Raw genomic sequence first — 20,390 nt, forward strand, 5'->3', positions numbered from 1 at the left:
AATTTGTACAAATAAGAAAATATTTATTTAATTCAGCATTTCTTAGTGCAGGTTTGTATGTGTGTGTGTGTGTGTGAGAGATAGAGATGGTTAGTGTTGTTTATTGTAGGTTTTGGTAGAAGGTTTTGAGGTCTTCAGCACAGGGGTTGGTGGCTCTCATTTGAAACACTGTGGTTCCAGCCAGGGGTGCCGCCAGAAATTCTAGGCCCTATGGAAACCAAAATTTCTGGGCCCCTACAAATAGGAAAATAAAAAGGGGGTCTGCTCTTCTGGGCCCTAAATCAGCCTGGGCCCTTAGAATCGTCCTTTACGGCGCCCATAGTTTCAGCACAGCCATTTTCAATGTCATGATGGATGACAGAGTTCCATATAGTGCCAAGCTGTTCCTGGTTTTGGTTTTATTTAGTCAAAAGAGGATTAGTACGTCATGTGAAAGTTAAAACCAAAGCAGCTACCTGGCAAACCAATAACCAAAATCTGTCTTTTATATTGGAAACAGAAATTGAATAATTATGGATTGAAGGTTGATGGACATTTTGCTTTAACATAAACTTTGATCTATTAAAGATCATAAGATCTATTAAAGCATATTAAAGAACAAGTGCTGCCTGAAGTGCATTTTACTTTCAAGTTAAATTCTGAACTGGACTAAATTTCTTTAACTAAAAGTTATGTATTTTTTACTGTATATTCAAGAGTATATTTAAACTAACTTGTAACAAAGCTTCTGACTCCTTGTATCAAACACCAGTCACTAATAAAGATTAACAGTATTAATGTCAATATATAAAACAGTATCATATGAAACAGCTAAACCTGACACTTTAACAGTTGAGAACGGTTTCATTTTTTAAGGATTTTTAATCTTTCATAAGATCACCAAAAGCAGACAATGCACCATCAATTCCTGTGACTATAGTTGTCATGTTATCGTCCTTCAAAGGTTTCCTCATTTAGTTTTATTGATGCTTAAAATGAAAACAACAGATACATGAAACAAATACAAAAGTGAAAACAACAAATCATAAAAGATAAAAATATCATGAAAACTATACACAAGGGAATTCAGCAACAAACAACATTTTATACATACAAAATAAATAAATAAAAGGTCTAAAGAAACACATGATGCACAACTTTCAAAATATTGACAAAGCTCAAATTTTAAATGTGTAATAATTACCCTCAGTGTTGTATTGTGAACTAATTTTTGGTAAAAAATAAAATAATAAATCTCGTTTTGTTGTGCACCAGTGGACCACCGTATGTTTTACCGTCTTATTAAAACAATGTTGTCATGGATACACCTTATCTCAGTGTATACTTATAAAAATAAAACCCTTGTGGCCCTTGACTTTGATTGGCTAATCGGAGTTCTTATTCATGGTAGAATTCCCCTGCACCCCCCCCCCCCCCGGTTTTTTAGTCTTGTTGCTTTAACAAGTTTTGCTTTCAGCATTCTCTGCTACTCGCGCTCTCAAACGGTCGACGAATTTCTCTTTGCAAACAGTGAATATGGGGCAGAAATTTGGTAAAGGAGTTGTGCATCGGAGCGGTGTGTCCGAACAATGTACACCATCGACCGATTGGGAAAGAGATGAGGGTGAATTATTTTGGACGTGGAGAGCTATTCCACCGAGTGCAAGTCATGTTAGAAATAATTCGCCTGCGAATCGTGCAAGTGCAGAAAATGATTTATTTTGGTCTTTGGGATCAAACAAAGATCAAGATGAGAGTTGTGAAGCAGAAGACAAGGAAGTCGACTTATTCTGGACGTGGAGAACGACTCTGGATGAGGAGAGACCTCCTGTTACTGATGTAACGTTGGTCTCTGTCTCTGTGGCAGCCGAAGGTCAATAATATGTCATTACTTTGTTTACCTTCGCTTGAAATGTTTAGGGTCCAGATCACTTGTTAACATCTTTCTGTGAGATGCTTAAAAACATTCAATGAGTTCCTGTCAATCTACGTTTGAATACTTCAAGCATGATTTGCTCCATGTCACACAATGCGCAAAACCCAATGTATAATATGTTTGCACAAATATATATTTTTGTCTAAGTTACAACACCTAAGCATACACAAGTGACCCTAAACTTTTGAACATGAAAAGTGTTATGAAGGATTATGACCGCAAATCAATAGTTTATGAAGGTTATCATCTTAAAGACGTGTGAACTGCTTCACAATATTTTAATCAAACTTTAATGTTTAATAACTAATGATTTGATATATAACGTAAATCTTTTAATTCACTGGATAAAATGACTTCAGTTTTGAAGTCTGGATGTTGTCAGTCTCTCTGAGTCTCCTCTGTGTTTCGCGCCCTTTCCTCTCGTTATTTCCTGTTATTTCGTTTTTAATTGTTAGTCTATGTTTATGTAAATGTTATAGTTAGTCTTGTTTAGTGTAGTGAGTCTTTTATTCCTGTAGCACACTTTATGTTATGTTGTATTACCCCCTCGTGGGTTTTTGTTTTCCTGTTCTGTATTTATTGTTAAATGTCTTGTTAACCTGCTGTCTGCGTCTGGGTCCTCTGTCCTCTGAACCATGACACTTTTGTTGAGAATCGGAGTGAAATCTGTACCGTTAAACTCTCCTGTCACTTTTCAATATCCTGCAATCAAAAGGATTGATTATTAATGTACGTGTTCCTCATTCCATAAATATTCTCATAATTTGATTGTGTTTGAACTCGTTCCCCTCTACAGATGAGATGTCCGGACAGGGTTTCATTCCAGAGATCCTGGAAAATCCGGAAACTCTCGACGGTGGCCCGGAGATCCTCACCAGTCAGGATCCACTCCCAGATATGGAGAATCCAGTCTTTTCTGACTCTCAAATGCAATTTGGGTTGGATTTGAACAGCGGTGATGTTCAAAATCCAGGCCCAAATGAGGCAGACGGGGGTGCAGAAATCCAGCAATCTCAATCAGTCGGTCAGTCTGAAGAGAAGCTGGAAGATGAGGAGATCTCTGGTGTGATCTTTCAGGGTGAGTTTACTTCCAAAATCCCAACATACACATAAACACTTTTGCTCGTATGTAATTGGAACAAATATTGTTAAAATGGTTTTAATGTTGACTACATTTATGGATCTCTTTTAATAGAGATCAACTCCAGCATGTATGAGGTCGGTGAACTGCTGGCGGAAGACAGTTCAGTATCTGTCTATGAAGGAACCCGTGTGCAGGATGACTTGAAGGTTTGTTTTTTATTTACTTGCGGTAAATACCCAGAAAATAGTTTTTCATCTGTTTTGTGCTCATCTGTTTAATATCTCACTCTATCCTTTAAAAACCTTCTCAATGTATTTTATGTCCACTATTTACTGCACGACTTGACTGTTAATCATATCTTTCTTTTGTTGATCAGGTGCTAGTGAAATACATTAACACCATGGAGCGGGTGGATTATATCTTCATCGTAAGTAGTACCTGTTCCTCTTCAACTGAAAACATCTTCCTCACTTTTAACATTCACATATTGTCTTGAGTTTTTCCAATATTGAAATTTGTCTGTCTTCCAGCCGGGTTATCCTGCACCCCTTCCCCGTCAGGTGGGTCTTCACCTACTTGCCTGTCAGGGAGACGTCGTTCATGAGATTCTGCAGCTCGTGGACTGGCAGGAGTTTCCCGACCGCCTGGTCATGGTGCTGGAGCGCCCTTCTCCTTGTGAGGGTTTAGACGAGTTTCTCGCCAGTAAAGGGGGAGAGCTTGATGAGCTGTCAGCCAAGGAGATCATGTGGCAGGCAACCTGGGCTGCCCACATGTGCTGCAAGCGGGGTGTTTTCCATCGGGATATCAAGCTGAAGAACTTCTTCATAAAAGCAGACACCCTGGACCTCAAGCTTGACAACTTTGGGTGCGGAGAGCTGCTTCATAAGTCTGCCTACAAGACTTTTACAGGTATGTCAGACACATGGCCGTTTGTATAAATAAGATGACATCATTCAGATTCAGTGCTAGGCTCACTTTTAGTGGCTACGAAATGCTGTGGCAATTTAAACGGTGACATGAATCTGTTTTCTTTAGGAACGAGAGATTATTTCTGCCCTGAGTTCTTCCGAACGGGCGAATACTATGGAAAGCCGGCGACGGTGTACTCGCTCGGGGTGCTGTTGTTTGCAATGTTGCGCGGGAAATTCCCCGACTGCAATGACAGGAACTCGATCTGGTCTGAAGACGGCTTGACTGAAGGTGAGATCTTCATCATACCAACTGTAGTTCTGAATGATAGAAAAAATAACGATTTGATAAAAGAATTGAATAAGATGATGAATGAGAGCAGGTGTGACGTTTAAATTGACATTCAGATAAACTCACGGTTTAAGGTAATAATCGCCTCTTCCATCTTTCTGAACAGAATGCTGCAGTTTGCTGGAAGACTGTCTCCAGGAGGATCCAGATAGACGAATTCGTCTGAAAAATATATTTAAACACAAGTGGTTCCAGGTATGGAGCACCTAGCAAACAAATGGGTTTTGATTTTAGTTGTTGGTTTACTCTGTAATCTGAAAGTCAACATATGTCAATATCATATATTTATACACAACACCACTTTTATTATTGTTCATTTCAGGTCAAAGATCCTGTTGACGGCCTCCAGACTCCCGTCCGCTCTGAAAACGAGGATCTCATTCTGTATCGAGAATTGATGTCTAAAGTGGAGTTGGAGGAAAACAATCCCGGTGTTGACGTTCAGGGTGAGTTTACTTTCACAATCCCAGCACGATTTAACATTTTTAAAAGGTAAGTATTGCTTATGTTTGGTAATTCATGTCTGCTGACTTTATCTTTTAACAGAAATAAATCGGAACCAGTATGAAATCGGCAAAATGCTGGGGGAAGGCGGCTTTGGAAAAGTCTATGAGGGAACCCGTGTGCAGGATGGCTTGAAGGTTTTAGTTTTTTTCTGTCTTGTCTTCATCTTTTTTGATATCTAGCCCTATTCTTTTCATACCTTAATGATTCATATGTCCTTTTTAATGTATGATAGTGGAGTTGTGTTCAGGATGAATGCTTACGCAAATCCATTTTTTGTTCCGTTGATCAGGTGGCAGTGAAAATTGTCTGGAAGAACGAGTATGTAATCAATGATTACATCGACATCGTAAGTAGCTTGTGTTGTCATTCAATTAACAACAACTTCATAGTTTAAGTACACAAACGGAAGTTTGTTTAAAATTGTGCTAAATCCTTGTTTGATAAAAAAATTGTGTTTCTTCTAGCCGGGTTATCCTGTACTCCTTCCTCGAGAGGTTGGTCTTCAAATGCTGGCCTGTGAGGGAACATATGTTCCTTCGATCATCCAGTTACTGGACTGGGAGGACCGTCTGGACCACTACGTCATGGTCCTGGAGCGCCCTTCTCCCTGTGAGGATGTGTTGAGTTTCATGAACCACTCAGGAGGCAAACTCGACGAGAATACGGCGCAGGTTATCTTGGGGCAAGCGACAGAAGCTGCTGAAATCTGCTGCATGCGGGGGGTCTTCCATCGAGACATAAAAGTGGAAAACCTCCTCATTAACCCGAACACGATGGAGGTCAAGCTGATCGACTTCGGATGTGGCGCTCTGTTTAAAAACTCGGCTTACACAGATTTTATGGGTATGTTTTATCACTTTCCTTTACAAACAGGCATTTACATAAATACTAGATGAAATTTGCAGATAGTGGCTCTGCTCACTTTTGACACATCACATTTATTGCACGCTAATCTGTTCTCCTCAGGCACAGACGTCTACTTATGCCCTGAGTTCTTCCTAACGGGCGAGTACTATGCAAAGCCAGCGACGGTGTACTCGCTCGGGGTGCTGTTATTTGTCATGCTCTGCGGGAAATTCCCTCGCATTGATGACCTGGACCAGATCCATGAGAGGAGGTGGTGCAAAGAAGGCTTGACTATAGGTGAGATCCTCATCAGACCAACTTTTGTTCTGAATGATAGAAAACAGAACGAGTGCTTTCATAAAATAATTGAATAAGATGATGAATGATTGGAGCTGTGATATTCAGATGAACTCACGGTTCGGGATGATAATCGTCTTTTGTCTTTCTGAACAGAATGCTGCCGGTTGGTTGAGGATTGTCTGCAAAGGAATCCAGAAGAGCGGATCCAGCTGGAAGAGATCTTTGAGCACAAGTGGTTTAAGGTACTGTGTTTTAGCCTTCTTTGCATCTGTTTCAGATGTGGTTTATGCTCTTTGTACCAAGCAAACTTGTCATTGTCATAAAACATGTGTTTTGTTTATTTCAGATCAGCGAGCCTTAGGAATGTAATGAATGGAACGTCAGGTGTTAGGACCAATAGGGGTGTATTCATGACCTACAAAGTATGTCATGCGGCACACCGTTAAGTTGGTAAGTTGCCTGATAACCTCAAATTGTGGTTCCAATGTAAATAACCATAGCAACTTCTGCTCCAGAGCAGGGCTCAAGAAAATGAATCTATCACGCAAAAAACCTAGGACTAGTTTGAATAAGTAGGTTTTGCATTGAAGCTAGACACGTAACGCTTGACATATCAAGCGATCTCTAAAAAAAAGTAATAGTGGTGCAACATAAAAATATTTTTATTCACATAAGATAGAACTGCTTTTTTATCTAGTCTGTGCAAATCCAGCGTCAGGCTTTGCATTGTTCACGAAGGAATCCGTGGTGAAATGAAGCCAGCAAACACTCAGTTTACCCACGTGAAAACAACGTTTTCATTTCTCAAGTAATTTCAATACTTTACTACTGTATACGTGCAGTACAGAAGCGTTTTGGCTCCAGTTAAAGAGGGTTAGACTTGGGTCAGAGCCGATGGTGGAGCGGTTCGTGTTCTGACATATGGCGCCGGTGCGTCCCGGGCGACCCGAGTTAGAATCCCGGCTCGTGGTCCTTTCCCGACCCCACCCCCTCTCTCAACCACTTCGCTTCATGTCCTCTCCAAAAATTACTGTCTGTCCAATAAAGGCAAAAATATAATTTATTGGTTAGAATTGATCAATTGTTTATTGTCATACGAAATTCTTCAAACTCAAGCTTGTCAAGCATTCATTTAGACTCAATACAGTAATTGTGTCGACATCGCTAATATGATTTAATTTAAGGCAGATGAAACGCACATGATCAGGACACAGCTTGTTCACTTGGAAAAATAAAAACAGTGCGGCCTTTACTTATTATTATTATTATTATTATTATGAGGTACTCATACTTCTGATCATATTTTTTTCCAGGCACATTTAAAAAAAATCCTAACCACATCAATCTACTATTAATTGTGTTTATAATCATTTATAAGTGGTTTATTAATGGTTAACAAAGTCTTGGAGTGAGAAATGATAGACCAAAAAAATTACCAAGAAGAAAAAAAAATATGAATAAATGCATGCATCCATAAGTAAATAAACACAGACATTTATAATTAAATATCAATTCAGGCAAAAATAAATAAATAGATAAATAAATACATCTGTCAAAAATATTTACTTTGTACCTTTTATTTGGATGTTTTTCTGTGTCTGTAAGTTAATGAGATAGGCTGTCCTTCTCAATGCAGGATAGGGTATTTGCACATGTCACGTTACTGCGTTTAAGTATCGCGAAGTACGGATGGTGGCCATGAAGTATTTTCTGCTATACCAAGGGATCGCACAATCTCAAAATGCCTTATTTTGCGTTGTTTATGGTTGCCTCAATCTGTTCTTATTGTGTGGCAAACGTTGCTATTCATAAGGGTTAAAATACAAGATTGAAAAACACAGGAAAAGTGGCTTGTATACTTGTCTGCGACGAGATGAACAGAGTCTGACAATAGGGTCTTTCTAACACGCATTAAATGCCTAAACAACGACAAGGAAAACACAACATTCTATCAAACCTTACTTGTAATAAACTCTTGGTTCTGTCAAAACAACGATTCCTCAAGGATAAATCTTACGTTAAGCATTAATCATTTTAGCCTGATTTCACCATTAGAACTATAAGGACACCGCATACCGTGCCTCAAGGCAGCTGAGAACATAAAACGTTTCTGTTATCGTGTTGATTTGATTTCAGTGATAAACAAATGTATTTCATTTGGTTTTCCATGGTCGTTCTTTAAACCACGTTAGCTTGATGTGATATTTATCTGTAAGGGCTCGTTCTCTTGACAGAAGCTATAGTTTATTACAAATATCAATCTATGAGTCTCTTGATTGTCCTCAATATGAAAAGAGGAATCAACATTACTGCTGGACATGAGTCAAATATCCAGAAATGCTGAAAAAGCAAAGATTGTGGAGGACTTGGGTGATTGTTTTGCAGATCAGTGGACAGTCTAATGACTCATGACAAACAAGAAACCCTTAAACAACTATGACTAAACATAAAAACTGTCATTGATTGTTTATGTAACATCATACAGTATTAAATGTTGCCAGCCTATGCCAGCGTTTTTTAACATTTTCAGCAAACTTTAATGGCTCACAGTACATTTTCTGTAAAGATTATATGGACAAACAAAATGTCCAATGAAAGAACAGCGTCTCAGCTTTTAAACAAAAGAAACCGAATATCTTCATCTTCATTGGTCCGTTCTTTTATCACTCCGTAGATGTGGGTAGGTTTCTTCAAAAATTCCTCATTTTGATCAAACAGCTGAGATAATTAAAGTTTTTTTTTCAAAGATTCCGCCCAGATTACACTCAGAACAATCATTAAAAACCTCTAAAACATATACGTTCTGGGATTCTGTACTTTTTCCCAAAGGTATGTAAAAGCGCCACCTGCTGTAAAACAGTACAAACACTGATTGCTGTAATAACTCGTCTTTGGCGGGGAACCGTTTTCTTTTAAATGACGAGATAACCCGTCAATGGCGGTGAAAGAGTAAACAGGGTGGTGAGCCACACAGGAAGTCTTAGCAGTGAAGATGAAAATAGTTCAACTTTTCAGAATGCCGCACTGCATGAGAAAGCTGTACGGCTTGCTTTTTCCGCGCGGTTTTAGACGCAAAATGTGTATCGCCCTTCGTGCATTTGACTGATAATGGACAGAGGTATGATCTTGTGTCTTCTGAATTTGTCTAATTGTGAGACCCAAACACGTGAGTTGGAGCATTGACTATGAGTTATGAATAAAAAATCAAATCAAATGTTTATTTATCATAATTGTTCATAAACGAATTAAGATGTACTTAATGATGTCCTTTTTCTCTATATTTCAGGTAAAGTTGAAGCCTTGATAACAAATGTTTGAATTTCTGAACAGGTTTTGATGGCATTTTTGCTTTGCAGCTCTGATGATGTTTACCACCAACTGGCATAAACTTTCAGGGCTTCTGTTAAATATGTAATCTAGATATTTTCTGGTTTCTCGTGGACTTCATTATCTCATAGTCCATAACGTGCAGAATGTTTTCGTGGCGCGATCAGAGACAGAGTTTACTTTGCAATAGTATAATGACAATAGCAACTACGCCTATATATTGAGATGCAGTCATCTAGTATGACAGCGGATCGATTCAAATGGATTCAAGGTGGTGTGACGGTGACACAGCGTCATCTCTCTCTCCTGGCACCGGATACACATTCACTGTGTTTGAAAGAGCCTAGAGGAGTGGATTCAACTTCACTACAGTAACGTGACTCTATCTCTTCTTGTCATTGCTATTTTGTTCTTCTCTTTGTAATGTATTGTATTTTTGTATTTCAGCCCCGTTGAATCTCAGATGAGTGTCTACGTGACAAAGTGATGAGTATACATAGTAAAAAGTTATGTTTATTATCTTAGAATGAGCTACTTCTATCTACATACACCGCGGGTCCACAAGTCACCATGTTGTTTCTACAGTAGACATTAATGGACAAACTGCTATGCAGAACGCATTTCATAAAAATTATTATCGCCATCAAAGCAAAAACATGACGACATTGTTCTGTGTCAGCCAACGTAGTGTTTCGAAAGGATGGGGGAAGGGTCAACATCACCACTAGATGCAAAATTTCATACATACACTGGACCTTTAAGTTGTTTACGATTTTTAAATTGACTTATTTTTATGATCAAAATTTAAAATTCACACTTTTGCTCGCTAATATTTACTCTATTGTCAGATTTTTGTATTTATTGTTATTGCTCACAAATGAAGAATTTATTTAAGAGATACCTAACTATATAAAAATAATTCACGTTTTCTTGTGTATTTTTTTAGTTATGGCTTAAATCAAAACAAACAAACTGCGGTTTGATATTAATTGGAATGCACAACACATTTATTAATTATCTCTTTTTGAACCAAACTCTTCAAATACATGTTCTGCCTCAAGCTTGGAACTGTATCGTATGATAAAACAATAAATATACTTTTTTTAAAGGTACTTGTTTTTGGTTGTTTTTTAAGAGTGAGATGCTACTTCCCTATGGCATATCAACGTCACAACACAAAGAGTGTTTGTTACAGTGAGTTCACCATTTTATGCTGTTTGTCATGTGATGTTGCCTCGTAAACTGAGGTTGATATTTGAATTGTTGTGATAGATACAACGTCAGGTGGATGTGTTAGTTTATTAGATCTGTTTGTGCTGCTATGATCATGGCTGGAGTTGTGATGATGATGTTAATCTTCGGTGTAGTTACGGTGAGTAATGACATATGAAATGACTCTGCGTGTAGGTTATTAGACTGTAGATTAGAGGTGAAAAACATGTTTTACATTAATGTAAGCCTGCCAAGTTTATTAAACAAAATGTAATTATAATGCAGAAGGAGGTACATTAGTGTTGACTGGCCATTCGATAAAATTTTTATTACTCACGAAAAAGACTTGAATTGACCTTTCATTGTGACTACTGCAAAGTTTTAGTTGTGTGTAATAAGGATTTTTATAATTTTTGAAGCACATCACCATAAACTCTTAACAATTTGTGTTTGATAAAGAGAATTAGCCTTTATTTAATTTAACCTCACAATACTGTGATATGGCCACCTCGACAATTTCTTTGTGTGACTGTGACATCTAGCCCCGGTTAAAAGTTTGGATGTAAACAGGTTCTGATTGCATAACATTTATTTCCTTTCTACTAAAAATGTTGAAATTATATCAAGTGAAATACAAAATTTCTTGTATGTAACTCTTATTTGATTAATGAAACTATTCACTGCAGGTCAGTACAGATGCCCAGACGATCCTTTCTTCTATTTGTTAGTGTAAAAAAACATATTTAGGCATTTGACCTCTTCCTTATATCTGATCTGTACTTCCCTAGTGGGTCTTCTACAATAGGCTAGTGTGTGTGAACTGTTGTTTTCCTCCATTTCAGCTTCACTAAATTCTATCTTTGCACTTGAGGAAGCAATTGTTTTCTTATTTCAACCTCTTTCTTTTACATAGGGATTGTAATCTTGTCTCTTCAGTTCCATCGGCCGTCAGGGGTCTAAACTGTGAGTATTCGTGGACAAACAAGGCTGAGATTCTTGGGTTCATCCAAATGTTGTGCAGTCTATGTATCAATTTGAGGTCCAAGTAAATGAAAGAAGTCCAAAAATCATCTATGAAACATGGTATCAGATTGCTGACGTGCTGTCAGTTGGGTATTTTGACATCAGCATTACATCACATTACGGATGCAGGAGAAGTGAGCCGATGTCAATCCGGTGTAAAACCAAATTAAAAGGTGAGAATCAGCAGGGATCATAACACATTACTGGATGTCTGGTCAAGAATTGTAAATGTTTAAATGATGACTACACTGAATTCAGTTAAAGCAATTTAAAAGTAGGGCGTTATGCATTTTTGCCTTAGGGGTCATTGTGGGATCTGTGGCTGCTGTGGCTGTCTATTCATAATATGTGTGCTGAGTTGCCGTGAAGTCTTCATCAGGCTCAGATCTTTCAAAAGGTTTGTATGTTAAGTGCTTTATAAAACCTCTGAAAGAGATCTATAAGAATCTAATGGTTGGTGATTGAGAGGAAACAAGTAAAATATCTCAATATGGGCTACAATTCATGTACTTCATTTGATCAAGTTGACTGTTGATCTCGTTTGGTCTTCAAGAGAGGTCGTAGTACAGACTACTAATCAGACGGTTTTTATTAATGATTCTTCTGTTAACACACAAGAAAATGGCTATGAAGACCTAGATGAAAACACACGTTTACAAGCACCTTATGAGATTTTTCGTCTCCCTCGTTGCTTTAAAGGGTCCTCAATTCAGGGAATTAATATCTCTGATGTGGTTGTTTATGAGAATTGTTAATTGATAATGTATGTTGTTCTCTGATTGGGTAAAGTCCATAATTTTTTTGCTGGCAAGTATTCATAATCTTGGAAATAAAGCAGTTGTTTTTAAATGATCATTTGTAATAAAAAATCACACACAGCCTTGTGTAAATAAAGACCAAATCAAGGACAAGGACTGGAAAAATTCTGGTCTGTGTGTGATTGTCGGTCAGGCTAGTGGCTATATTACAATTTATTTATATTGAATTAATATTAATTTCTATTAATATTTTATGTTAATTGCATAAAGTAAATTAGGCTGAAACTACTCAACAGATACTCAATTGATTATTCGCAGAGGATTACTTCAAGTTAAGTTTAGGGTACGTAACGCTTTTTAAGTTGTCGCCGCTGAAACATACAAATATGAACAGAAAAAAAACTTATTTCAGATATCATACAATAACAATGATGAACAAAAGTGAAATAAACAGATTTTTTAGAAGAACAAAAAATATAGAATGAAATCCAAACAAAACACAAAACTATTCCGGTATTGTTTATTTAAAAAGATGTTGTGTTCATTTTATATAAGGAGTTAAATTACATATTTGAATTAAGGAAAGAATGTCTGATAGGAAATTGCGAGTTTTTTTACTATTATCCTTAGAACAAAGAGACATAAAACATACAACAAAAAAATAATCAAATAAAATGATAAGATAAGATAAGAGACCTGTAGGTCACATACTCTTTTCTCACTCAAGGACTACTAACAGTCCGGGAGCCGAGGTGGTCCTTTATCATTTACTCCGGTAAGATTATCCAGCTCCACAGTGAGCTGCTGTAAGCAACTCTGAGAGTGGGAGTAAGACGTGAATATCATCATACATTTCTGTAATATGCCCAGTAAGTCTATAGGCTTTAACATTTGGTCCTTGTTCAGAGATCTGTTTCTCTGGTTTGTGTATGTAGGGTGATTTTTATTATAGGGTGATTTTTATGGACTTTCTGACTTCAAAAAGTCCATAAAAATGACTTTGTGAGTTTTCTGTCATTGTTGGTGTAACATCAGTGACAAGTGCCTATGAAAGGCTTTTTTTCCGTAATGAAGGCTAAGTCACCTCAAAACTAACACGATGAGGCACACCAACATCTGTACATTACACTGATAAATGTGTTTTTTTTAAATAAATCTTTCATTCTGAAATAAAACAAAGCAACACCAATGAATCTTTTAAAGAACCACACTAAAAACCGACATTCTCAAATAAAATGTCTAATTTATATTAAGAAAAGGGACACTCAACATGTGTGTGCTTGAACAGAGCGGATTCTTTGTTGACCTTTGACCCTGTAAGTACTTTCCTGCATATCTTTATTCTTTCAAAATTATAGTTTGTGTCTCCAATAACACCAATGACACAAAATCAAAGGACATTTATTTTTTTAATGATTTGTATTAATTAATAATTATTTTCGTTTGCAATTTGATGCATTAAGTAGGCCCTTTACTTGTGTTTAATTGGTTAACTTAATTTAATAAGAAATGAAAAAATGTTTACACACCAGTTACACATAGGGAGGTGCAGTGTCTATTTCTCATTTTAAGGTCATATTGATTTGTTTAAGACGTGCATTTGTGACACCTAGTGGCAAAAAAACTTATAACACTGTAGTCTAGAACGTCACCGGAAGTTTAAGGTGATAGAAAGAGGTGGCGATCGGCGTTCAGAGTCGCGTTGTTGTTTGTTTGAATACTTGTTATAGATTCGGCCGTAAATCACCAATTTTATTCTAATAACATCTGCAATTATTCTGTTGGATTAATTTCATGGTTAATGGTGGATCTTTTACATTTGAAAATTGATGTTATGTCTTAAAATCAATGGGGATCTAAAGGCTAAAATATTTACGGAGTTGTGCTGTTGTTTCCATATACAAGCACGTCATTAATGCACTTTCATTGTTTATTTTGCTGTTGAAATGTGTCGGCGAATGTTTTTAAATGTGTAAGTTGTAATATACTAAACAGTGATTTGATATATTCTAATCATTATATAATTGGTTCTTTGTGTTTTCTCTTTCAGATTTACAATAAGTCAAGTGAAGTGTGCATTACACAAGATAAGAAGAACGTGTGATGGAACCAGGCCCGGTTCCTGCAGGTGCAAAAGGGTGGGCTAGATATCATGGGTGGGCATTTACCACACACAGTAAATAGCCCCCTATAAAAAACTAAGAGACCATTTCTAAAAGATATTTATTTTCTGATGAGAATGTGTTGTGGTAAAATTATCACTTTTGTTTATTTCTGTGAACGTCCGACAACATTTCAACCAAATTTCTTATAAAATTGCAGGAAATGAACTGGAGAAAATAACTTGTCAAAACAACTGAAAAGACTCTGCGTTTTTATAACAGAAATATCGCAAAAACAACTAAACAAGTTAATATAGTTTTAAGCAACACAAAACTAGTGTTTGTAAATGCTAGATAAAGTAAAAAAAATGTTTTATGAAACAACCCTTTTTTGCCGATTGTCACTCTTTTGTTTGTTAACAGCACCAAATAAGACCCCAAAAACTCCCGTTATAATAAATGAATCAGACCCTACTGCACAATTACCTTTATCTGATGTTTATAATAAACTCAAAGTAAACGTGCAGTGCGCCTAAAAATCCTTTGCACAATATTTTGTTCCACCATAGCTTGTGCATGCGTCTCTATTACAAACTAAAGCCAATAGAAAAAGACTGCAATTTTTGGTGTTATTTTCTATTTTCATTGGGTGGGCAAGACGTTAAGGAGGGCTTGTGTCCGATCATTTCTCTCTTTTCCTATGTTTTTTATTTGCTGGCTCTGCCGTGGTGATGGTTTGGAGACTTTTCTTGAACTAGACTGTTTCGTCTTGTTGGTAGATGTTGGCTAACTTTACCCAAGCATCGAGTAAAACATAACGTATGACGTAAAGCAGGTGATGGATAGGGCTTGTTTACCTACCCGCACACCAAAGTTACAAGTGTGATTTTTGCAGAAAGAGGGCTGCTCAGGTAGCAGCTGCAGCAAAGTTCATCCAGTTAATAGTTGTCCTACCACTCAAATAATTTTAGAGAGATTGACTGCTCGTTGTTGCTTTAAGAGATTCACAAATATATGGTATTACTACTACTGTATATTTCACAATAGAAAACACATACAGCCTCTGACAAAGTTTAATTTAATCAGCATTTCTAAATGTATTGTGTCCGTTCCAATCCAGTGTCTGATGAATTTCAACATAATCAAACCTCAGTATAGTGACATTATGTCATCTTAGACTGACACATGACCTTTAAATCTATGTTATCACGTTAAAAAATGTACAAATGTACATGTCCAAATATACCGTTCACAGAACAAAACAAAAATAATTTTACCTAAACACGCCTATAAATAGTAAATTCAAAAACACTGAAAAAAAATTTAAACGGTGTCTTAATTTTTACTAAGGCTGTATATCATTATGTACAGTTGAAAGAAAAAGTATGTGAACCCTTTGGGCTTAAACTAATACCGCACAAACATTATACGTTTTCATGTTTTTATTGAACACAACATGTAAACATTCATAGTGCAGGGTGGAAAAAGTATGTGAACCTTTGGGTTTAATATCTGGTTGAACCTCCTTTGACAGCAATAACCTCAACCAAACGTTTCCTATAGTTGCAGATCAGACCTGCACAAAGGTCAGGAGAAATTTTGGACCATTCCTCTTTACAAAAGTGTTTCAATTCAGCAATATTCTTGGGATGTCTGGTGTGAATCGCTCTCTTGAGGTCATGCCACAGCATCTCAATCGGGTTGAGGTCAGGACTCTGACTGGGCCACTCCAGAAGGCGTATTTTCTTCTGTTGAAGCCATTCTGTTGTTGATTTACTTCTATGCTTTGGGTCGTTGTCATGTTGCATCGTCCATCCTCTGTTAAGCTTCAGTTGGCGGACAGATGGTCTTAAGTTTTCCTGCAAAATGTCTTGATAAACTTTGGAATTCATTTTTCCATCGATGACAGTAGTCCGTCCAGGGCCTGAGGCAGCAAAGCAGCCCCAAACCATGATGCCCCCTTCACCAGATTTCACAGTTGGGATGAGGTTTTGATGTTGGTGTGCTGTGCCTTTTGTTCTCCACACATGTGTTCTTTCCAAACAACTCAATTTTGGTTTCATCCGTCCACAGAATGTTTTGCCAGTAGTGCTGTGGAACATCCAGGTGCTCTTTTGCAAACTTCAAAAGTGCTGCAATGTTTTTTTTGGACAGCAGTGGCTTCCTCCGTCCGGTCCTCCCATGAAGTCCATTCTTGTTTAATGTTTTCCTTATTGTAGATTTGTCAACAAAAATGTTAGCATGTGCCAGAGATTTCTGTAAGTGTTTAGCCGACACATTAGGATTCTTCTTCACCTCATTGAGCATTCTGCGCTGTGCTCTTGCAGTCATCTTTACAGGATGACCACGCCTAGGGAGTGTAGCAACAGTGCTGAACTTTCTCCATTTGTAGACAATCTGTCTTACCGTGGACACATGGACATCAAGGCTTTTAGATATACTTTTGTAGCCCTTTCCAGCTTTATGTAAGTCAACAATTCTTGATCGTAGGTCTTCTGAGAGCTCTTTTGTGTGAGGCATGGTTCACATCAGACAACGCTTCTTCAGAACAGCAAACTTAAAACAGGTGTGTGTTTTTTATTGGACAGGCCAGCTTTAATCAACACATCCAATCTCATCACATTGATTGGACCCCAGGTTGGCTGACTTCTGGCTCCAATTAGCTCTTGGAGAAGTCATTAGCCTAGGGTTTCACATACTTTTTCCACCCTGCACTATGAATGTTTACATGTTGTGTTCAATAAAAACATGAAAACGTATAATGTTTGTGCGGTATTAGTTTAAGCAGACTGTGTTTCTCTATTGTTGTGACTTAGAGGAAGATCAGAACACATTTTATGACCAATTTATGAAGAAATCCAAATAAGCCCAAAGGGTCCACATACTTTTTCTTTCAACTGTATATATTATGTGTCCAAGCATGAATTTACAGGAAGCTGAATGTATACTGTCTTCCTCTCTATTTTGTTCTCAGGTCTGGCTGATGTTGAAAGTGTCTCGGTATTGAACTGCACTGAAAATGAAATAACAATGGAATGGAATAAAGTGCACAACATCAACAATTATGTTTAAGTGATATTGACTGATAACATAAAGAGTTTCATCAGAGGGTCTGATAACGTTTCTGTAGTCAGACAAACGGTTTCCTCTCTCTATCCTGGACGGATACACTACTTTATGCTCCACGCTGTAAACAGAGAAATGAGCGCTGGATATCTTTTCCATGCAGCTACAGGTGAGGCTGTTTTCAGTTCCTATAGTTCTTATAAAAACGTGTTTTTTAGAACGCACACCAAGTCATCCTCTCTTTTTGTTGATGTCTTCTGCAAAATCCATTGTTCTCTATTCCAGCTCCCCAAAATGTGGACGATGTGACTGTACAACGTCGAAAGGATACAAGTATAACGCTGAAGTTCTGCGACACAAAGCGTGTCATGGGAATCAGCCATGTTTATATTCTAAAATACGGAGAAATCGAGGCTTAATTATTATGGTGTCCGCGGTCATTATGGTCCAGATACTGAATATCTCTTAGATAATTATTTTGAGCATTATTATGAAGACACGTATACAGTAACATCTCTCTCTCCTGGAACCAAATACAACTTTACTCTCTACTCAGTTTTGAATGGTGTGAGGGGCCGTGGATATCAGTTCACTGCCGAGACCAGCAAGTCATATTATAAATATATCCTCCACATTTGTCAAGTTCCGTGCTCTTGTAACCAGTTTGAGTATCTTTGAATATACATCTTTCACAGCTCCATCAAAAGCCAACGGCCTTCACTGCGAGTATTCGTGGATGGGGAGTATTAGAACTCTGAATTGGGATGCTCAGTTTGGATTGAGATCTGAATTTGAGCTTCGGGTCAACAGTGGAATTCCAGAACAGGTGAACGTCACAAGATATCAGATTGATGATGTGCCTTCAGCTGTACAGTATGACTTCACTGTGACATCACTTTCTAAAGATGGGAGAAGTGGTCCAGTGTCAATCACATGTCAAACCAACAAATCAGGTGCATTTTCATTATACTGTTCATTACAGCCTGATATCTAAAAAGACGTAAACACAAGAAGCCTTTGGTTGCATTATTGATGAAAGTTGTGATACGAAATTAAATGCAAAAAATTATTATATCCTACCTGTTACGTATTCTTATATTTTTGGCTTTTCTTTCTTCACAGGTGCAATTACAATATGTGTGTTGATTGTTCTTTTAATAATTGTGTTGCTTGTATATCTGGGAGTCTTCTGCAAGTATAGAAGATTTGATTTCAGAAGGTCAGTTTTTTCTGTTTGGTTAACTTTTTTCTAATGTGAATGATGCATTTAAAAAACACAGTCCATTTATATTGTCATAGATGTATTTTGGGACAACGAGTGAATGAACGGAACGCTGCTGATCAGCCACTGGATCGGATCTATGTAAACACATCCACTCGCAACACTCCAGAGAATCACAATTCTAGTGTTGAATCAGAGAGTAAAGACAGCGGGGAGATCAATCATTATGAAGCCCCTGATGTGATCGTATGAATACTATTGTAACACTTCTTATATATTCAATTACTTAAATCTATTCACGTTTACTTCAGCTCAGTTTAAAGATTAACAAATGTCCTGATGTTAATATAATAAAATCGTCCTCACAGTACTTACCATTGTTGTTTATAAAGAGGCTTCTGTGTGATCAAAAAAGTAGAATACAGAAGCATGAAGGAAAAACCCATAAACATTTGCCTCTCTGGTTTCCATGTTAAAATATAACTCACATTTGACAGACACTCCCTTTAGAAGGTTTGATAAAAAGACGATGCACATATATGAATATGACAAGAATATGTGGTTCATGCACGTAAAAATGATATCTACTGCTATAAGTAATATTGCATTGGGGTTTAAAAAACTTAAGTCTAGATTTAAAATTGCTTATAAAATAGATACATTTTGTTTTATATTCACTTATTAATTATAATATTTTGACGTTTGCTCTCTGATATTTACTCAATTGTTTTATTTGTATTGTTGAATTTATTGATATCACTTACAAACATTTTCTGTTCTGCACTGTATCATAGAATCAAACAATAAACCGTTTTTAAAGGTATTTTTTCTAAGTGTAAGTTTTTACTCTCGTGACATCATGTCCATTTATCATGTCAGCTGACCCAGGTTTAAAATATGTCATATGAAAAATCATACACGAATGCTTGTGTGTCACATCAGGGCTTTCAAGTTTCCGAGTGAGATTTTGGCGACGGCGAGGGTTTGGGTTTGGGTGGGGACGGGGGTCTGATCTGAAAAACGGGAAGCATAAATTTGTACAAATAAGAAAATATTTATTTAATTCAGCATTTCTTAGTGCAGGTTTGTATGTGTGTGTGTGTGAGAGAGATAGAGATAGTTAGTGTTGTTTATTGTAGGTATTGGTAGAAGGTTTTGAGGTCTTCAGCACAGGGGTTGGTGGCTCTCATTTGAAACACTGTGGTTCCAGCCGGGGTTGCCGCCAGAAATTCTAGGCCCTATGGAAACCAAAATTTCTGGGCCCCTACAAATAGGAAAATAAAAAGGGGGTCTGCTCATCTGGGCCCTAAATCAGCCTGGGCCCTTAGAATCGTCCTTTACAGCGCCCATAGTTCCAGCACAGCCATTTTCAATGTCATGATGGATGACAGAGTTCCATATAGTGCCAAGCTGTTCCTGGTTTTGGTTTTATTTAGTCAAAAGTGGATTTGTACGTCATGTGAAGTTAAAACCAAAGCAGCTACCTGGCAAACCAATAACCAAAATCTGTCTTTTATATTGGAAACAGAAATTGAATAATTATGGATTGAAGGTTGATGGACATTTTTCTTTCACATAAACTTTGATCTATTAAAGATCATAAGATCTATTAAAGCATATTAAAGAACAAGTGCTGCCTGAAGTGCATTTTACTTTCAAGTTAAATTCTGAACTGGACTAAATTTCTTTAAGTAAAACTTATGTCTTTTTTACTGTATATTCAAGAGTATATTTAATCTAACTTGTAACAAAGCTTCTGACTCCTTGT

At 37.2% G+C, this 20,390-nt stretch overlaps 1 protein-coding gene and 1 long non-coding RNA gene across 3 annotated transcripts; both read left to right on the forward strand.

Moving 5' to 3' along the window:
* Window positions 1–1,422: 1,422 nt before the first annotated feature.
* LOC130433470 (uncharacterized) lies at window positions 1,423–10,212 on the forward strand. 2 transcript variants are annotated; one of them, XR_008908577.1, is made up of 15 exons: window positions 1,423–1,852; window positions 2,712–2,993; window positions 3,111–3,205; window positions 3,376–3,426; window positions 3,530–3,908; window positions 4,035–4,199; window positions 4,366–4,454; window positions 4,582–4,705; window positions 4,806–4,900; window positions 5,056–5,112; window positions 5,231–5,609; window positions 5,733–5,909; window positions 6,066–6,154; window positions 6,259–9,610; window positions 9,687–10,212. XR_008908577.1 is itself a non-coding variant. In XM_056763362.1 (14 exons), exons 1-14 carry the CDS (start codon window positions 1,516–1,518, stop codon window positions 6,271–6,273), a joined length of 2,334 nt encoding a protein of 777 aa, XP_056619340.1. In that variant the 5' UTR covers window positions 1,423–1,515; the 3' UTR covers window positions 6,274–10,212. The 2 variants fall into 2 exon arrangements, 1 of the variants encoding a protein (XP_056619340.1); XM_056763362.1 differs by having other exon boundaries at window positions 6,259–10,212.
* A 263-nt stretch (window positions 10,213–10,475) lies between these two features.
* Window positions 10,476–11,875, forward strand: LOC130433535 (uncharacterized). Its single transcript, XR_008908599.1, has 3 exons — window positions 10,476–10,611; window positions 11,365–11,647; window positions 11,776–11,875. It is a non-coding gene; the product is annotated as an uncharacterized LOC130433535 (long non-coding RNA).
* The last annotated feature ends 8,515 nt before the right edge of the window (window positions 11,876–20,390 follow it).

This window comes from Triplophysa dalaica, chromosome 12, assembly GCF_015846415.1.
Source record: "Triplophysa dalaica isolate WHDGS20190420 chromosome 12, ASM1584641v1, whole genome shotgun sequence".
In the NCBI taxonomy this organism is placed as follows: domain Eukaryota; kingdom Metazoa; phylum Chordata; class Actinopteri; order Cypriniformes; family Nemacheilidae; genus Triplophysa; species Triplophysa dalaica.

Excerpts from the sequence above, each read along its gene's own strand:
- LOC130433470 (XM_056763362.1), top strand. The coding sequence starts at position 1,516 with ATGGGGCAGAAATTTGGTAAAGGAGTTGTGCATCGGAGCGGTGTGTCC. Across the intron at positions 2,994-3,110 it reads CTCTGGTGTGATCTTTCAGG|AGATCAACTCCAGCATGTAT; the intron begins GTGAGTTTACTT and ends CTCTTTTAATAG. Across the intron at positions 4,901-5,055 it reads GTGTGCAGGATGGCTTGAAG|GTGGCAGTGAAAATTGTCTG; the intron begins GTTTTAGTTTTT and ends TCCGTTGATCAG.